This window comes from Chamaea fasciata, unplaced genomic scaffold (genome assembly GCF_029207755.1).
Source record: "Chamaea fasciata isolate MVZ Bird 193981 ecotype frontalis unplaced genomic scaffold, bChaFas1.0.hap1 SCAF_10, whole genome shotgun sequence".
Lineage (NCBI taxonomy): Eukaryota > Metazoa > Chordata > Aves > Passeriformes > Sylviidae > Chamaea > Chamaea fasciata.
In genome coordinates, this window is record NW_027094095.1 from 16,145,590 (window position 1) to 16,163,461 (window position 17,872).

At 37.6% G+C, this 17,872-nt stretch overlaps 2 protein-coding genes across 5 annotated transcripts in view; one reads left to right on the plus strand and one right to left on the minus strand.

Annotated features, from left to right (window-relative positions):
* Positions 1 to 714, minus strand: part of RPAP2 (RNA polymerase II associated protein 2) — a 36,212-nt gene extending 35,498 nt beyond the window's left edge. Inside the window, exon 1 of the mRNA XM_066192471.1 lies at positions 607 to 714. Within this exon, the coding sequence (XP_066048568.1) occupies positions 607 to 649 (43 nt within the window). The 5' untranslated portion in view covers positions 650 to 714. The remainder of the gene's footprint in view (positions 1 to 606) is intronic.
* GLMN (glomulin, FKBP associated protein) lies at positions 699 to 17,623 on the plus strand. 4 transcript variants are annotated; one of them, XM_066192468.1, is made up of 20 exons: positions 699 to 767; positions 953 to 1,064; positions 2,275 to 2,393; positions 2,861 to 2,986; positions 4,379 to 4,498; positions 5,517 to 5,625; positions 6,345 to 6,591; positions 7,089 to 7,188; positions 8,171 to 8,358; positions 8,814 to 8,867; positions 9,668 to 9,698; positions 10,069 to 10,158; positions 10,707 to 10,748; positions 10,840 to 10,913; positions 11,220 to 11,304; positions 12,085 to 12,194; positions 13,293 to 13,356; positions 15,381 to 15,504; positions 16,882 to 16,964; positions 17,093 to 17,623. In XM_066192468.1, the coding sequence occupies exons 3-20, from the start codon at positions 2,328 to 2,330 to the stop codon at positions 17,198 to 17,200; spliced, it is 1,821 nt and encodes a 606-aa protein (XP_066048565.1). In that variant the 5' UTR covers positions 699 to 767; positions 953 to 1,064; positions 2,275 to 2,327; the 3' UTR covers positions 17,201 to 17,623. The 4 variants fall into 4 exon arrangements, with proteins under 4 accessions (XP_066048565.1, XP_066048567.1, XP_066048566.1 ...); XM_066192470.1 differs by lacking the exon at positions 699 to 767 and having other exon boundaries at positions 799 to 1,064; positions 12,088 to 12,194; XM_066192469.1 differs by lacking the exon at positions 699 to 767 and having other exon boundaries at positions 801 to 1,092.
* Positions 17,624 to 17,872: the final 249 nt, after the last annotated feature.

The following is a 17,872-nucleotide window of genomic DNA, read 5'->3' on the forward strand; positions in this document are numbered from 1 at the left end:
ACCATGTTCTGTACACACAAAAAAGCTAAGGGAAAAAAAAATTTCTGACAATAATTTTGTGCCAGCCACACCTCCCGCGTCTCTCCAGCCCCGCTGTACGCCGGCACCCCACTGCCGTCCCCACAGGTGCCCCGCCGCAGGGTTTTGCTCCGGGCCGGGTCCAACGCCGGCACCCTCACACAGAGCGGCTATTGCCGCCCTCGCTGCCGCCGAGGACAGCGCCCTGACACGGGCAACAGGCAGCGGAGATGCCGGGCTGTTACCCGAGGAAGGACGCAGCGCTCCAGGAAGGGCACAGCGCTCCGACCAGAGGCACGACCGCGGTCACAGCCCCTCTCCGACGCTCAGAGCGGGCCGGGGCGGGCTGGCTGGCCCCTCACAGCCTGAGGGGACCGGGGGTCCCGGCCTCGCCTCGCCCGGCACGCCGCTCATCGCGGCCCCGCCCGCGGCCCGGCAGAGGCCCACAGAGGCGACCACGGCCGGCCCGCCGCTCCCCTCGGCACGGCGCGTTGGGCGAGTCCGCCGCTGTGCCGGCCTGGGGGCACAGGGAGAGCCCAAAGCGCCAGGCGGGGAGCGCGGGGCTGGCGCGCCAATCTCGGCGCCCACCTGCGCGCCGCCGGCGGGCCCGGCCCGTCCCGGCCGCCATCATCGCCGTCAGCGCCGCTCCGCCCGCCGACCTCTCACCCGGGGCGGAGCTGCTGCCGCGGCGGGGCTGGGAGGGGCGGCAGCGCGGAGCTGCGGGGTCCGTCTGCTGCTGGGGGGCTGAGGTGAGGTGAGGTGAGGTGAGGTGGGGCCGTGCCCTTGTGGATTTTGATTCAGCCGTGTGTTACAGGCTGAGGCGGCAGCTTCTTAGTCCCAGCCGGGGTGTTGTACCGCCCAGAGACGGGGCCGGGGTGTCTGTTTATTAGGAGGCAGTTTGGTGAGTATTAATAGATCGTTTCACATGATTCAGATGCTGTCCACTTGCCGCTGAAGCCTCCTAAAATATTCAGTTGGAAACCGGATTAAGTATTAAGGGCGGAGACCATCTGCGAGCTCTGCCAGCAAATCCCTGGAGCAGCACGGTGGGTGCTTGCGGCGCGTTTCGAGGCTGTGAGTATATTGTGAAGTTACTGAGGGCTGAAAATGCAACAGTACTGGAGTTCGAAAGTATGTTGAATTGTTTTGGCGGGATTAGTAACATTCTGTAAAATGAAGAGCTTAAGTAATACAACGTGTAGTAGGAAAATATGTGGTAATGACCTGGTTAAAATGACAAGCTAGAAAGGACTGGTTTTAGTGAGATACAGATGTCAAAATGGGCCGTGAAGACTAGAAAGTGAGTTGTTTATTCTTTGAATAAAGAAAGTCACACACAGATGCCTTTTAAGCTTTTGTGAGCATCCAAATAGGTTGGTTGTCTCAGTGTTGTCCCATTTAGGTGCACTGGTGTTTGGCCAGGGTCAACCCAACCGCATTAGGTCAAACATGAGAGGCAAGGCTGAGGACATTGCATGGAGATGGCTGTTCTGATGAATGGTTATCTAATTTACTGGGTGTAGGGGTAATTGACACTCATAGTGATCATAGAACCAATTTTAGGCCTATGGCATTACTTAAAACCATAAAAATGATGACTGCTGCTATGATATATCACATGGAATAACCGGGCTTGATTGTGTTTGTAGTTCATGGTCCTGGCTATGTAAAACTTGGTATGTACTTCACATTACTCAAGTGTATAACTTCGTTGTTTTCAGCAGGAAAATTTTAAATTTTAATACCTAGAGGTAAAAGGCCACTGAACTAGTCCAACCTAGACACTAGAAAGAAGTAAAGGAAACTGTATATGTAATCTTGACTGGACTGTGGATGTAAACTGGCATGGTGTTTGGATCAGTGCCTTCACATGCCGGACATCGGGTTAGTGTGTTCCAGTGAGGGCTGAGCAGAAGCTCCTCTGGTCGGAATGGTCACAGAAAATGTCATGGGCGTGCACACTTGGTGTGCAGTGAGGCCAGACTTGCTCTGTGTTAGCTGCAGTTTTCCATGTATGTTCCCACAGTAGTCACTGTTTCCCTGTACACAGAATGCGGGTTGTTTCCTGTCTGTAATACTGTCTCCTTGAAATGTGGGGAGTAGAATAATACTAATTCTACTCTACTTCTATTAGGAAGAATAATACTTCCTAAAAATGTTTTTTCCCTATTTTCTAATTATGTAGTCTTAATATTTGTCTAGATTGTGCTTATTCCTCTATTAATGTTTTTTTTTGATAATATGATTATTTTTCAGCCTCTGTTTTAAATCTGTGTGATATAATACTACCCTCTTTGTAATAAATTTTTATGCCAGAAGAACACAGTCACACTATAATGGCAGTTGATGAACTCCAAGCCATAATACAAAGATGCGTAAGTACTTTTCTTTCCTCAGAAGTAACAAGTGTAAATAGTGTGAGTTTTTCTTCAGATATTACAATTAAAGCCAAAATTACTTCCAAAGACAAGTCAGCTGTTAGTAGAACTCCTCATGGGGCAGCTGAGTTCAGCTTCTATGTTTTGTTGACTTCTCTGTGGTGCTTATCCCAAGATGCTTGATTATTTCTGCTTCCTGGAGAAGGAAGTGTTCTTGTACCTAGGAACACAAGCTGGTTGTTGTAGAAAACACATCTTCCAAACAGAATGCTGTAGTCTAGACTTAGTGCTATTGAAATACTGCCTTGTCTTCTGTAGTGACTTGGTAGCTTTTTTAATATGTGAAAAATGTATTAAAGTTACAATGATACTACATTTAATTTTGAAATGAAAGCATGGATTTTCTTATTTCTTATTTGACTTTAATTAAAGTATGGAGTTCAACATTCATATTTTCTTTCTAGCAAATTCTGGAAGAAGCTGATTTCAAAGGAGAAGATTTTAATCTGTTTCAGGTAGCAGGCCAGAAATGTTTGGAAGATGGATATGCAGCTCAGTTATTAGAAGTAATTCAAAATGAGAAAAACAAGGTGAGTTTAAGTTTGCGTTACATATAAGTGTTTATTAACATCGTTAAATATAAAACTGCTTGTTAAGAGGAGAGAGCTACTTTCCCTGTGGAGCAAGGCTGTACATATGAATAGCTAATAAGTTGCCCTGTGTTAGGTGCACATTATTCTGTATTCAGGTAGCTCACAGAAACCCTAGTCACAGTAATCTTAGCAAAGCCATTGATAACTCTTTCTGTGAGTGAAGCAAAAAGAAAAGGAAGCAGAAAAGCAAAATTAGGAGAAAGCAACAGTGTCCCACTTCAGCAGGACGGGGATTTCAGATGGTGCACTGGGTCTGGATGGCATGGAGTTGGCTTTCTTCATGGCAGCCTGCACAGCACTGTGTTTTAGATTTGTAACCAAAAAGGTGCTGATAATACACCAGTGTTTCAACTACTGCTGATCAGTGCTTGTGCAGCATCAAGGTCTTCTCTGTTTCTCACTCTGCCCCCAGTAAGCAGGGAACCTGGGGAGGAGACACAGCTGGCCCAAAGCAGTGAGATTTTCCACACCATACAACATTGTGCTCAGCAGTAAAGACACGTGGATGGGGACCCATTCCAAAGTAGCTGCTGCTTGGAGGCTGGCTGGGCATTGGTCTCCTCGTGGGAGTTGATCTGCAGCATTCCCCCTGTCACGCCCTGCTGCTTTTTGTCTTTCATTTATTATATTGTCCTTATCTTCAGAGTTACTCTGTTTTGCTCTTTTGACTCTTGCCCCCATCCCACTGAAGGACAAGGAAACAGCTGAGGGGTGCTTAGTTGCTGTCAGGGGTCAGCCTACGACAAGTGAGTATAATAATATTGGCCAACTGTAGGAGCCAGCTAGACTGATGCTAATTCAAAATACTGTCCATGGGCATTAGGGATTCTGGGACAATATACCAAATTGAGTAGAGATAGATAGGAAGTTCAGAAAGGAAGTGAAGGGTAGAATATTTTAGCAATGTTACATGGGGTTCACATTCTGTTACATGAGGTTCACAACCTGGTTTTGAATTTTTTAAGTTTGGAGTAACAACTGAAAGTCTCAATCCCTTCATGAATAATTTGTCCAAGTGTTCTTTCAGCACAAATCTGCTCAGTCCTGTTTTAAATGCATTGTCATAGATACTTAGAAGTATATACTGACATGTTAATGTTAATAATTATAGGAAAACTATACAAAATATGCAGCTGTGTTTGTAGGTATGGGAAGAGAATACAATCTATGTCAAATTATGGTAGCAGTTGCTAAATATTCAGTGGCACTGACAGTAATGGTTACAACCAGGACATTGATCTATTGTTCCTTTTGGTCTTTACATGTACAACCTTTCTGGGTTTAGAAGACATCCAGTTTTGGTTTATTCTCTGAAAATCTGTTTTTTAGGTTATCATCAAGAATATGGGTTGGAATCTCATTTCTCCTCTTGTTAGATGTATTTTCATGTATAAACAAGAGGATGATAAGCGAGAACACTGCCTGAGGATACTAGATCAGCTGGCACAGGTATGGTTTTGAAATACATGATTATGATACAACAATGTTAGGGAAGTTCTGCACAAAAAGGGGTGCTAGCTCATTAATCCACGAAGCTACTACATCAAAGGCCAGTTACACAAACATATTTATACAATTTGATTCTGACAATATTTGCATAATGAATCGACATCACTACTTGGATAAGCTGCTCCTAGTTTAATGTTCCCTCGCCTGAGTTTAAAGGCACAGAGAATTCTAAATTCATGGTGCATGTTCAGTGGGTGGGGCTCTTTGGAAGTGGTAGGCTCAGCATCAGAGGTGTGTTTTTCACATTAAAACGAGCTAAGATGATCTAAAGGACAATCTTATCTGAGTTGGCTAGCTTGAGTAAAACAGTATTTTGCAAAATGTGTTTTCTAGTATCTAATTCAAGGTCTCTCTGTTCATGTTCTCTCTTCAGTTGTTTCAAAACTATTCTGCAAGACCTTGCCATTTTCCACTTATCTGTGTCTGAATAGTATTTATTATTCTCTTTTCTATGATTCACTCTGCAAAGTTTTTTCCTTAAATCATTCACCCTTCTTCAATATTAGTATCATTACCTGATGATTTTGATGGAGTAGGAGCTGAAAAATATTTTAACCTGTAAAAAACTCATTCTTTTTCATTTATGCACTCCAAAAACAACTTGCAAGCTTTATAACTTGAGTTAAATTCACACCCAGATTCGGCCTCTCTCTGCTCCTAAGGGTTATTTTGCAAAGGCACTGTTTTTACAGCCCATAAAAATCAAGTTTAGTGTCAATTTTTACTATTATATGTTTCCAGCTCATATGAAAGTGTACACACAGGTATGCTCTTCAGTACATGTTAATTGTAGGCATGTGCTTCTTGTTTCATATTTGTTTGTTTCTTGAATCTTACCTTGGATGTTTAGATCTTCTCTCTTGACATTGAGGAACTTTCGCATTAAAGTTTGCGTGTGATTAAGTTTTTTGGTTATGGGAACGGTTATTTAAAAATATGCATTGTTCCTCTCTTGCAGCTCTGCAATCCAAAGGAACTTTTTTTGGGTTTGCTTGAGCAGATTGAGCAGACCTCTGGAGAGCAAGTGTGTCAAACTGTCATGTTACTGCTTCAGCCTTTGCAGACAGGTGGGATTCAGTTTATCATGTGATTTCTGAATTATATTATTTTCCTATTTATTTATCTATTTAGTTTAGCCTTTGCTGGAATGGCTTCAGAATACATCTGTCCTGACAAGCTTTACAGTCTTCTATATTCTGCAAAATAACACAAGGCATAAAGTTCATGCTTAGATTGGCCTGTTAGAAAAAGATTTAAGATGGGACTAATAGCATCAGTTGAAAAAGCAATATTCAGATATTTTTCATCATTTACAAGGATTTGGTCCTGTGACAGTTATATTTAGAGGTGTAAAGCACTCCTGTTGTTGTCAGTTCTCAGCAGAAAAGCTGGGCTGTTGTCTCTGGTTTTGCCAAGCTCAAAAGGAGTCAAGTAAGAAATGCATTTTCAGGTATGTATCATTTCATTTAGCCCAGTTCTAGCAAAGCAGACTTTTTTTAGGTCCTCATCCTGGTGTTGTGGAGAAAGGAAGAACATTGAAATGTCTGACAGATTTAGTATTGTTATTTGCAAATATATGGCCACGTTGACTGCAGTATATTAAACTAGGTGGTGATGTTTAGTCTTGCTGGATTTGCTCATGTGATTTCAGGTATCTCCCCTGAAAACAGAATGTTTTCTTACCTAGCCCCCTTTTTTTTCTTCATGTTTTCATTTACTAAGTGATAATTTAATGTCTCAGAATGTTCTCTCTTCTTTTCTCCTCTTTCTATTTTCTTTCCCCCAGTGCTTTTGAAACTTCAGAACAAGAAGGCTTACTCAGTGGGTTTGTCATTGGCCATGATTATGAATCAGCTCACTCCCTTACCTGTACCTTATACAAAACAACAAATACAAGAAGATAAACTTGGTCTCTGTCAATGTTGTAATGCAGTGGTGGACTTTGCTAAACCTTTTGTGAATGAAGTTGTTAAAAATATGGAAAAGTCATCAGAATACAATGACATGGAGCTGAAAGAAGAATTAGTAAAATTGTGAGCATATTATGTCTCTTATATATTCCTATAATTTAACAAAATGAATAGTTGGCATTTATTATATAGGGAGCAAATAAATAATCTTTTAGTTTTTTATAATGCTGCTAACATATATCTAACTAATATGGTATTTTGACAAAGAACCCGTAAATAGTCATTATATTTATGCTTTCTGTTTAGTAGAGGAAAATGATAAAGAACTATTAGTTGCTGCATCGTGAAGTTGAATTGGTATTCCTCTGTTCCTCTAATTTACAACAGTGAGAATAATCATAGTATGGAGGTGAAGTCTAAGTAGTGCTTCTACAGGGGATGTTAGGTTTTTTAATTTTTTTATTCTCCTTGGAATACCTTGAATAACAGCAGCTGATTTGAATGTAGACTTTTATTCTTAATTATTCTTAATTAGACAATTATTCTTTGTCATCAATGACACTATCATAGTCTATATTTATGACTGTATTGGTGATTTATTCCACCCCGTTCTTTTTCAGCTGTATGAAAAGCCTGAAATACCCATTATTGACAGCTCAACTTGAACAAGTTGAGGGCATTGAGGAACATCCTTTTCGGCATTTTGCAACTGAAATTATAGTGAGTGCAGTCAAAACTAATTACAGTGTGTGCAGAACCAGTGGTCTGGTTCACAACTGCCTGTAATTTGTTCTAGTGCTCATTTTGATTTCTGCACTGGTTAGTGGGGTGACTTACTGGGCTGTGTAAGATATATTCTGCTTTTCTTGTTGGGCACAGTCTGAAACCATGTTTTTAATGCTAATTATGAATTACCTTTTCTTTCTCAATGAACTTCTGTTTATGGCATTAGGTAGTGAGAGCTGAAGCTACGGTCAGTAAGTCATGCTTTGACTGCATGACATCTTGCATAATCCTGATTTTCCAAAATGTGCCATCCTGGATGTTGGGTGTGGACAACTGCAGAATAGTGAGCTGACCTTAATCTCCCCATTTTTCTGTAATATGTACAAGAGGAGTTAACACCGTGTCCTCAGCCACATGAAGGGCGTGAAGGGGTAACCACTGTGGTATTTCTGATGTACAAGTGGCAGGTGTTCCTTGTGTTGTGCATCATGGGAAAGAAAGGCCATACAGAGCAAATCTTACTTTAAATCAGGGCTTGCCTATAGCAGCTAAATGTTGTGTTCCATATTGATTAGTGGGAAAAAACCAAGAACTGTGATCTGAAAAACACAGAGATTTTGTGACATAATGTTTCCATGAATCTATTTTTACTCATAGCATTGGGGATGAAGCAGCTGAACTAGGAGTTTGCAGATGGTCTCGATTCTGTCTTTTGCTAACTTTTGTGTGCTTGACTTTGCTATCTTAGTAACATTTTTCTAACACTAGTTATTTTTCCTCCAGGATTTTTTGTGTGTGTTTGTGCATATATCACAAGTATCACATATTTATATTATATATTAAAAACATAACATTTATATTAATTTATATGCATGCTGTACAACAGAATGTATGTAAATACAGTTAGAGCTTTAAAACTCAATTGGTATACAGATGTTTTAAGGGCAACTATAGGAAATCTGGTTTTATTTTTTAGGACATTTTGTGGAATATAGGAGAATTGATCCCATTAATGTTTGTACATCATAAAGGCAAAAGTCCACACTGGGAGGATGAGGAGTTTGCAGACTTGGAGAGAAAGAATTCCGCTGATTCTTTGGCCTGTCTGTCATACTTGATCTTTGTTCAGCACTTTGGTGTTGAATGCTTTCCAGTGGTTTTTAGGTAAGAGCTCTTCTTTCTTGCTTATTGTAAGTCTGTACTTTGAAGATCCTTTCTGAGTGGAAGAGAACTTAATTTGTGAATAGTTATGAATGAAAACAGTATTTCAGTAGTATTAATTTTATGTCAACATTTATGCATTTATGTTTTATATAACTCATGTTATGCAAAGAACATACTCCTGCAAATTAGTCTATTGTAGTTTAATTTTAGATGAGCTGTCCTTTAAAATAAACTATTATGATTAGTCACGTGCTGAAAATGAATGTGTATTAATTGTTCATTTACATCTCTATAAGAGTTCTTAGCTGTGATTTGACTTATAATCTTTTTGTATTTTCAAAAATCAATAGTTTTAGAAAGAAATTTGAATTTTTTAAAAGAATAATAATCCTGTCAAATGTATTAATTATGTGCAAATGTATATGGCTTAATGTAGCCTGATTCTTCTCTTCTAGTCCTTCATACCTTCTGCTGTGCAATATGACACATATTGAAGTGCTACTGAAAAGGTAGGGTTGGTGGAATTTGCAGGTCTAGGAAGTGGGTGTGATCTTTTATAGTAATTCATAAAAACAAATTTGAAATATAGATAAGTTCAGAGGAGGTTTATAAACGTGAGTATTAAAATGGCAAGTTCCACTACAAGATGGCTTCTCTTGCTAAGAAACAGAAGTTGTCTAAACATTTATGTATTGTTTTCATCTTGTATTCTGATTCCATTTTTAGAAACTTTATTCTGAAAATGTAAAATCAATAGTTTAAACATATGCAGAATAATTAGAATGTATACCTACTTGCCCTTCTATAACAATTATTACCAAAGGCAACTATTGTGAAAATACTTATTTGAATGTATGCTGACATGATATGCAAAATGATTAGAGGTCAGGCTATTAAAGGAAACCAAACTTTTCTATACATTGTGATTGTTTCACCTTCCACAAGCAGCAGTGTTACCAAGTAGCTTCTAGCACTGCTATGGAAGGCAAGTTTCCTATTCTGACAGCTCATCATTTCATTTTCTCTGGTAATCAGTGTCTCAGTACCTGTGGGAGATGACACTGAGCATGTATAAATACTGAGGGGGAAAAAAAAGTCATTTTTGACTGTGAAGAGATGAGTCTAATGTTCAGTTTCTCATCAGCAAGTTTATTTTGAAAATCTTTGGGAAGAGTAATGAAGATTCAGTATTTTAAAAATAGAAGGAAAATTGTGGAGGGACAAGTTCTTGTTGACCTCTATTCTACTATTTCTTCTGAAATATCAACTGTCTTTTAAATTAACAATGTAAATTTGATTTTTTTTCTAGAACAGAAGAGTCTGTATTATCTAAAGGACTTGTAAGTTGTTTTTTTTTTTAAATTAAATTTTCAGTGTTCAAAAGTTCTAGTTTTTCAGTTTAAGGAATGGTAAATCTTTGTTTCCCCTTCTCAGAGAGGTATAACTGATAGTTAAAATAATAGTTCCAGAAATATTCTGAGGCTTAATAAAGTATTCTTCAATGTTACAAATACCTGAATTGAACTTTACAGTCCTGCATAAATGTTTAAATTACAGTTACCACTTATAATTGCAGCTGCTTGGAACTTTCAATATCTGAATGAGGATTTATGAGTGAAGGCTGGTTTAGCCATGAAATATTAAGCAGATAGATTAATGTCCTGTATATGTGCATACTGTTGGCATTTCTTTTCTTTTCCCCACCCGCAGGATCTGTTTGAGAGCTGTTTATTGAGAATAGAAGACAACAGCCTTCTCCATGACTATTTAGAATTCAGAGACTTTATTAATGTACCTCAGGTAATAAGAAGCAGGGTACAGGAGTCTTCAAAGTTTGATTAGAAATAACACCTAGCTGTCCTCTAGGCGTTTGAGAGAGGGCATCTTACTGCACCTTTATACACCTGAGCTGTTAAATTGAAACCTTCAGTGTCCTGCGAAACAGGATTGATTGTCTTTTCTACCTGCTGCAGCATGAAGTTTCAGTGACAATTAAATTACACCCAGTGTAGGTACAGGTCACTGAAGCAGGTGGGAACAGATCTTAGTTGAAAGGTGGTGCTTGCTTGTTTTTGTCTCCTCTTTACCAATCTGCTGCTTGGCTACATTCTTACCTGGAACCAAGAGTACAGGAATAGTGTTCTTGTGGTTCAGCCCTGGGATTTTGACCACTGAAGCAACATGAATTTCTCTGATGAGAATCTTCTATAAACACCTAGACATTCTCAAGTGTGCTGTGGGTCTTTTGTTTGGTTCGGATTTTTAAAGTCGAGTAGATTTTAGTCAGTGTGATGTAATGTAACAATCTGTATGTAATTAGAAATTGTATTTCCTTTTTCTGACTGCAGGATTTGGTGAAAGTTATGACCCTTTGTCCCATGGAGCATATGGTATGTTAAGTGGCCTACAGAATCAGTTGGATTCTGAATGGTGAATTAATTTTTTTAGAATTCATCTGTTAAACATCTCTGTTTTCTTTAGAGAAAGAAGAGTTTAAATATTTTGCAGTTGTTCATAGACAAGTTTGATACAGAGGGAAAATACACGTTATTCAGGTATGCATACAAGTTACTGTAGATTATGTAATATCAGCCCTAGTGCAGCTAAAGTGCATAAATAAATTGATTTCTGGCATAATTTCCATCTGAGAAGCCACATTAATTTTACTGTGTTAATTTTTTGATAAATAATGGATTTCAATTGCCTCATATAAAATTAGCTGTCTTATGTAAGCCAGTGTTTAAAGGTTACATAGTCATACTGTTCTGTGGTAAAACTCCCACTTAGGGAATGTTACCTAAGTTTTGAGCTAACTATGGGCAGCTTTAAAGAGATAATATCTTTGTTTTGTTTGTTTGAAGGTGTTTACTGAAGACAAGCAACCATGCTGGTGTGGAAGGATACATAATTAAAAATATAAAAGATCAGATTCACTTAGCTTCAACGGTGAGGCTGCTACCAATAAAAACCAAGTTGCCTTCTCAAAATTCTATCAGTATAATGTCGAGAAAATGTCTACAATATAAACTTCGAGTGATGCATTAAAAGAAATCCACTTTGAAAAGATACATAAGATTAGAAAATTTTATTTAAAACATTACTTTGGCTTTTTCTGTCTATGCATATTTTAGGTTATCATTTTACAGTTGTATTTTTAATTGCATTGTCTTACTATATTTTGCTAAGACGTTATTACCTTTTCTGTGCTTGAAAATACATTTCTTTCTTAAAAGTGGAACTGCTCAGTATATTGTTTTATCCCCACAGTTCCTAGTTTTTAAAATATAATTCAGATATTATAGTCCAGATAGAATTATTAAATTTTTCTTTGCTTTTATGATGACAGTCAGCATTTTATTATGAGTGCTTTGCAAATGATAAATCCATCAGGAAGGGCTCAGCTAGATCAAAGTCCTTTTAATCTCATATTTTATAATAATTATCCCAGAAAGTTGGGAAAATTAATTAAAACTAAATGATTAACTTTTTACTATGCAGCTTCAGAATTCTCTTACTACATTTCTTCCATTTCTTTCCTGGCTGTCAAAAAGACAATTTTAAAACTATGAACAGGCTGGTTTGTGTACTCCACTCACAGGTCAATATTAGAAAACATTTCTTCCAGTGTTTATTTTTTAAAAACTTTTCTGTTTTCTGCCAGTTATTGTTAAATTATTTAAGACCTAAATTTTGCACTCAGCTGAACATTCTGTATCTTTTTTTCAGAAGGAGTATGACAACATTTGGTTTACAGGACATCACCTGATCTCCCTTCTAGATTTAGTACTTTCACTTCCAGAAGGTGCTGAGACCGATCTTCTGCAAAACTCAGACAGGTGAGTTGTAACAGTTAAAAGCTTTTCTCTTTTCTTCATTATTAAAAAAAGACTTTAAACTACCTTACTGCAATGATGTATGCTTTCATGTAATTAATGAGGTGACAACAGCAATGTATTTTAAGGTTTTGGAACTAGAAATGGAAATGGTCACTTATTTTAACTAGCTCCGCGTAGAAGAATGTCACAATGCCATTATGTTAAATTTTAACAATAACAAAGGATGTCCTCCTCCATTCCCCGAGGATGTAAGACTTCAGATGTGAAATGACATAACTAATGGGTAAAGCATTATTTCCTCGGGAATGTAGAGTTTGTCAGCTCTCTGCAGAAGCAGTTGGAGGAATAAAGGCAATGTGGTGTGATGTCTAATGATAGAATAACAATTATCAGATGCAACCTATGGTGCAAGGTATCTTTGAGGCAGTTTCACAGATTGCTACTGGGAATCCAGTATCTCATGAGTAGGATTACAGATCCACCTGAACAGTAAATAATTGCATTTAACCAAAATTGAAATGTGTCTGAAAAATCTTGCGTATATAGGGTAAGGTTTCCTCTGTGATAAATAGTATGATGATGCTTGGACTTGTAAATCAGTGGGGAGATAATGTCCAGATGGACATATACCTGCTTTAAAAAGCCCAGAAGTGTGATGTTTAACTTTACTTGTTTTCTGGAAAAAAAAAAAAATTCTGCTCAAAAATAAGGTAAAACAAAAGCAAAACCCAATTATTTTAAAAAGCACATTCAAAAGTAAAAATTCAATACAGTAATAAAGAAAATTGTCACACTGGTTTCAAATCAATTTTGGATCAGCAGTGATACGTACTATAAATTCTGTCATAAGGTTCTGTCTCTTGAGAGAATTCTTTCCCTCAGCATCACCAGCCCTCTGCAGTCTGATGAGTTTCAGTTTTACTTGCAGTGTGAACTGTTGTGTGGCTGTCACTACACACTGCTGCTCTAGGTGGAGCTATACTGCTCAGCAGATGGGTGGCTGCTTTTTGTATTAATGGATATTCCTAGCATGTCTGGCTAATGGACAATTAAAATTACTATCCTCATAATAGATATCTGTATGTTTTTAATTTACAGGATTATGGCATCATTAAATCTGCTGAGATACTTAGTCATAAAGGATTGTGAAAGTGACAATCAAGTACGTACTATTTGATTGGAAAATGGTTGATTAGCTGAGAGGTGGATTCACATGAACACTGTTATCCTTGATTCAAAAAATGTGGGGTTTGCATTTTTCTTTGGAATGGTTAGTTCCCCAGAAGTGATGCTTTTATTAAGACATTAGGAAATATGTGATATGTTCCTTTGTTTTGATGAAATTGTTTCTATATATACTGTTCTATAAACAAACTAATCCTTTCACTCTTCCTGTTGAATTATGATCTATGTCCATAACATTAGAGTATGTCACCAGAAAATCACATACCCAACAAGTATTCCCAAATGAAAAAGTTGTTATTTTTGCTTATTTGTTTGCTGGCATCCTTCAGACCTCCAACTGGATTTCTTTATAGCAAGAAGAATACAATATAATTTTCTGGTTTCTAAAATACAGAAAAAAATTCTCATCTGCTTTTAGGCTAATTTGAGATCCAGGAATAAATTTTGTAACTGCCTAATAATGTTACTAATCTAAGTAGAGTAACAGTGAAATAACTTGTACTGATTGCCAAAACCGTAATGAAAATGTAAAGCAAAAGTAGCTTTCAGTGGGTGCATTTCTATTTTACTATTTATGTAATTACTTAATATTGGTAAACTGTATCTGTTTGTCATATTTAAGGGGTGATTACTATTTAAGTACTCATAATGGTCTACTCAGTTACATGCAAATACATAGCTGTGTAAGAAAAGCAAGAATTCCTCTTTTATTCTTAATAAAAAATGACATGTAGTAGCACTCAGCTGCTCTAACAGTGCTGTCTAGTACCTGGCAAAAAGAATGTCCATACAGTTTGAGGAAAAAATAGCATCACATCTTCTGAAGATTTTCCCTTAAATTTAGCCTCTGTCAGTTCTTCTTGACTTCCTCCCTGTCTTTCTTCATACAGTGCAAGTGAGGCAGAAAGAAAATGCCTCCTTTCACGTCAGTTCAGATATTTTTATTGCTGTGTAACAAGCATTTTCATTAATCAAGTTTAAAAATAAGTCTTTTTCTAGAAAGTTCCTTTTTTAGCCACATTTTGGTGGAAGTAATTACTGTTCTTCCTATTTCAACTGTTAACTGTGCCATTTAGTATTAAAATTTGGTGCATTTTCCACTGTCGTTAGTGGATTCATTGTATGCAACATTGAAAATTCTTATTTTTATCATCCTTATTCTGCCCTTTGAGGATACTGCCTGGAGAAAGGAGTTGTATAAATGGCTCCTATATCCAAGGACACAAAGGCTGCTTTGTACTTGTTTCCTCTATAGCAAACCCAGTGTTACTGTAACCCTGAACAGCCTTGGTTTTGAGCATCTTTTTCTTGCACCTCCTGATTCCTGAGTGCCATTATTGTAAACTCCTCCTTTCTACTCGTGTCAAACTGGGGAGAATTTTGTTGTCACTGTGGCTGTTGTGCTGAAGGATGGGAGAGTAGCATATCCAGTAACATTCTTAAAATGCTTTTAAAATGCAATAGAGACATTTGGAAAACATGATATTTATCACAACTTTCATTTGGCATCGCAATTCAGTGTTAATTCAGGAATGTTATTTTAAATATTCGTTCTGTTTTACTGCTGAGTTATCTAAGAGGAGCCTACAATTGCCATTTACTTGCTGTAGAGATTCTAGCCCGAGAAAGGGCCTAGAACCTCCTCTCCAACACATCAAGATTCTTTCAGCTTTGCTTACAAGAACAAGCTGAAAGTGTGCATTTCCACTGCTGTAGTTACCAGTCTACACCCTAAGTCCTCCCTTCCTCTGCACTTTTTTTTTTTTTTGACTACTTCATTGCCCAATCAACAGATACTGTAAGGGAGAGGAAGAGGAACTTAAATATCCATCACAATGCTGTTCATGCTTAAATGCATGCATCTGAAATATTTTTTTCTCTTTTGCTCCCACCACAGGAGTGTATGTTATAAAGACTAGTCAAAACACTTGTGCTCAAAAGCTTAGCATTGCAGTGCTTCATTAAAACTGTTTTGTAACCTTCTCTGTTCTGTTTGACCAGACTGGCGTGTGGACCACACTTGGCAAGATAGAGCAGAATTTCTTAAAACCACTGCGTGTAGGACTCAATATGTCAAGAGCACATTATGAAGCAGAAATAAAAAATAAGAAAGAAAACAGAAAAGGTCAGATTTTTTTGGTTTTTTGTTCTTAGCTTTGTTCATATCTAGAAACTTTGGTAATCCTTTGGAAATGGAGAATTGGGGAATGCTGCATAGATCAGGTTTTATTTAGCTGTTGACATTATTCCAGACTTCAAATAATAATTCAGTAGGTGATGTATTAAAAATTTTCATAATTGATCAGAAAATTCTGAACTTACCTGTCATCACATTTGTAAATCTTACGGAAACCTGATAGAACTGTCACATGAAGACCTTCAGAGCTTGTTCTGCATTTATACTTTTGATTTTAATATTACAGAGGAGAAACTGAGTTTCTCAGAACAGATAACCCTTAGGTTTCATACCAGGTGTGGGAGGGTTAACAAGAGAAAAAATAAGTCACAGTGCTCTCTAAAGCCTGAAGCATTACATTCATTTTCTTTTAATACTTTTTTTTTTTTTTTTTTTTAATCTGACACACAGAATCAGATTCTGCTCTGGGTTAAGCAGACACGTTGCACAGGGCACAAGAGCTGGAGCTGCTTTAGGCAATCTCTCTGTATGTCAGATCCTCTGTTCCTTGTGGTCTCCAGTATAATTAAGATAGCCCAAGGAATTTGTGTCTGCTACTAAAAATGTCAATACAGCTTTTTGCCCCTGGTCTTATCCTCTTCCTTTGCAAACTATGTACTTATGAGGCAAAGAAGGGGATTTTTTTCTCAAGACAACCTGTGGATATCTTTCTAAAGGGAATCTTTCAAAATTAATCAGGAAGCTGTTTCTTAAGTCCCTCTTACGCTTCTCTAGCCTTCAACAAAGTAGAAGATTTGAGTTTGGGAGAGAACATCTAACTTGTAACAGTAAATGGTTTAGCTTTCTTCCCTAGTGTTTAATCATTTTAAGCATTACATTGAATTTCAAATGTGTGGTCTGAACGTAAGAGGTTTTCTCCTGATTTTTCAGACCTGTCCTTGTAGTTTAGCCTGCTGCAAGTAATCTGTCTGAAAACAGAGAAGCATGCAGCCTTTTCTTAATAAAATCAGTATTTAATGTCTGGATTCATTAAGTCAAGCTTAAGAACCTCCTACTATCTCCCTAGATGTGGAAATACTAAAAACGTATCAAAACTGGGCCAGATAACATTTTCCATTCAAAGAGCATCTAAGTGCTATAAAACTGATTCCAGTTGCAGATCTTGCCTGTTTAGTAATGTAGGCATTTGTGCTATACGAAGTATAAAGATATCATCCAATTCCAACTGTCTTCCTCTAAATGTTCAGCACCCTCTGTCAATCCCTAGATTTCTGTTCTTACTAGTTACTGTCATGAAATGCTTATATTTTAAATATTCTTTTAATTCTAACAGTCACGTTGGTTTCTTCATGTTTCCTTCTACAGAGGCACAGAGTTCTAACACAGTTTGCTCTCTAACTGTTAGTGGGGAAAAGATGCTTCCCATGACTACTGGAATGCAGCTTCAAGTGAGTTTGCACTTCCCTTCAGTTACTCGGAAGTACTGACTTTTTTTTTATATGTGGAGATAAAAGTAAATGTAAAATAGATAAAAAAAATCTAATAAAAATGACACTCATCTTTCTTGTCATTTCAGGTTTTACACTCAGCTCTCTTCACATTTGATTTAATAGAAAGTGTTCTAGCTCGAGTAGAAGAACTCATTGAAGTGAAAACAAAAGCTGTAATGGATGAAAATAGTTAAGGCAGCTGAAGTGTTTGAATTAACATACTCCTGACAAGACCATGTGGACCATAAGACTTCAGTTCCAAGGGAAGCTACGGCCCTTTAAAGAAGAGCAATTTAGAGTGGCCTCCAGAAGAACTGCAAATGCAGCTCTTCTTAAGTCTTGTTGCTGTTATTTTTTATTTTCTTTTGCTCTTGTTGCATGTGATTTGCAGATACGGTCTATTTACTCCTCTTCAGAATTCGATGCTTTTTCTTAAGTTCAGAAACTAAAAACCAAAGCAGGGGTGTGTTCTTTGTGGCAGGGAGGTATGGTTAGGCATTTATTTTTTTTAATTTTCAGAACTTGTTGGGTAATAGTTGCTGACTGGTGGTGTGAATTACAAAGACTTTTATCAAGTGATTGGAGAACCATTAATTAAAAAGCCCTGTTTAAACATATTTTTATTAGCATATTTTTAATGTTGACAGACAAACTTCTCTATTTGCAGTCTGGACTGTAAGGTACAGATAGGTAACAGTATAGAATATACTATCTATAAATAGTAAAAACACTGGGGGCAAAGGAAACCAGGTTTAAACAAAAACACATCAACTTTGAGCCTGATAGCATGTTAGAACTTAGTAACATAACAGATAACATTTGTGTTTAAAAATAGTGTAAGGTTGCATACACACAGCTGCTGTTTT

Excerpts from the sequence above, each read along its gene's own strand:
- GLMN (XM_066192468.1), top strand. The coding sequence starts at position 2,328 with ATGCCAGAAGAACACAGTCACACTATAATGGCAGTTGATGAACTCCAA. Across the intron at positions 10,159-10,706 it reads ACTTTATTAATGTACCTCAG|GATTTGGTGAAAGTTATGAC; the intron begins GTAATAAGAAGC and ends TTCTGACTGCAG. Across the intron at positions 13,357-15,380 it reads ATTGTGAAAGTGACAATCAA|ACTGGCGTGTGGACCACACT; the intron begins GTACGTACTATT and ends CTGTTTGACCAG.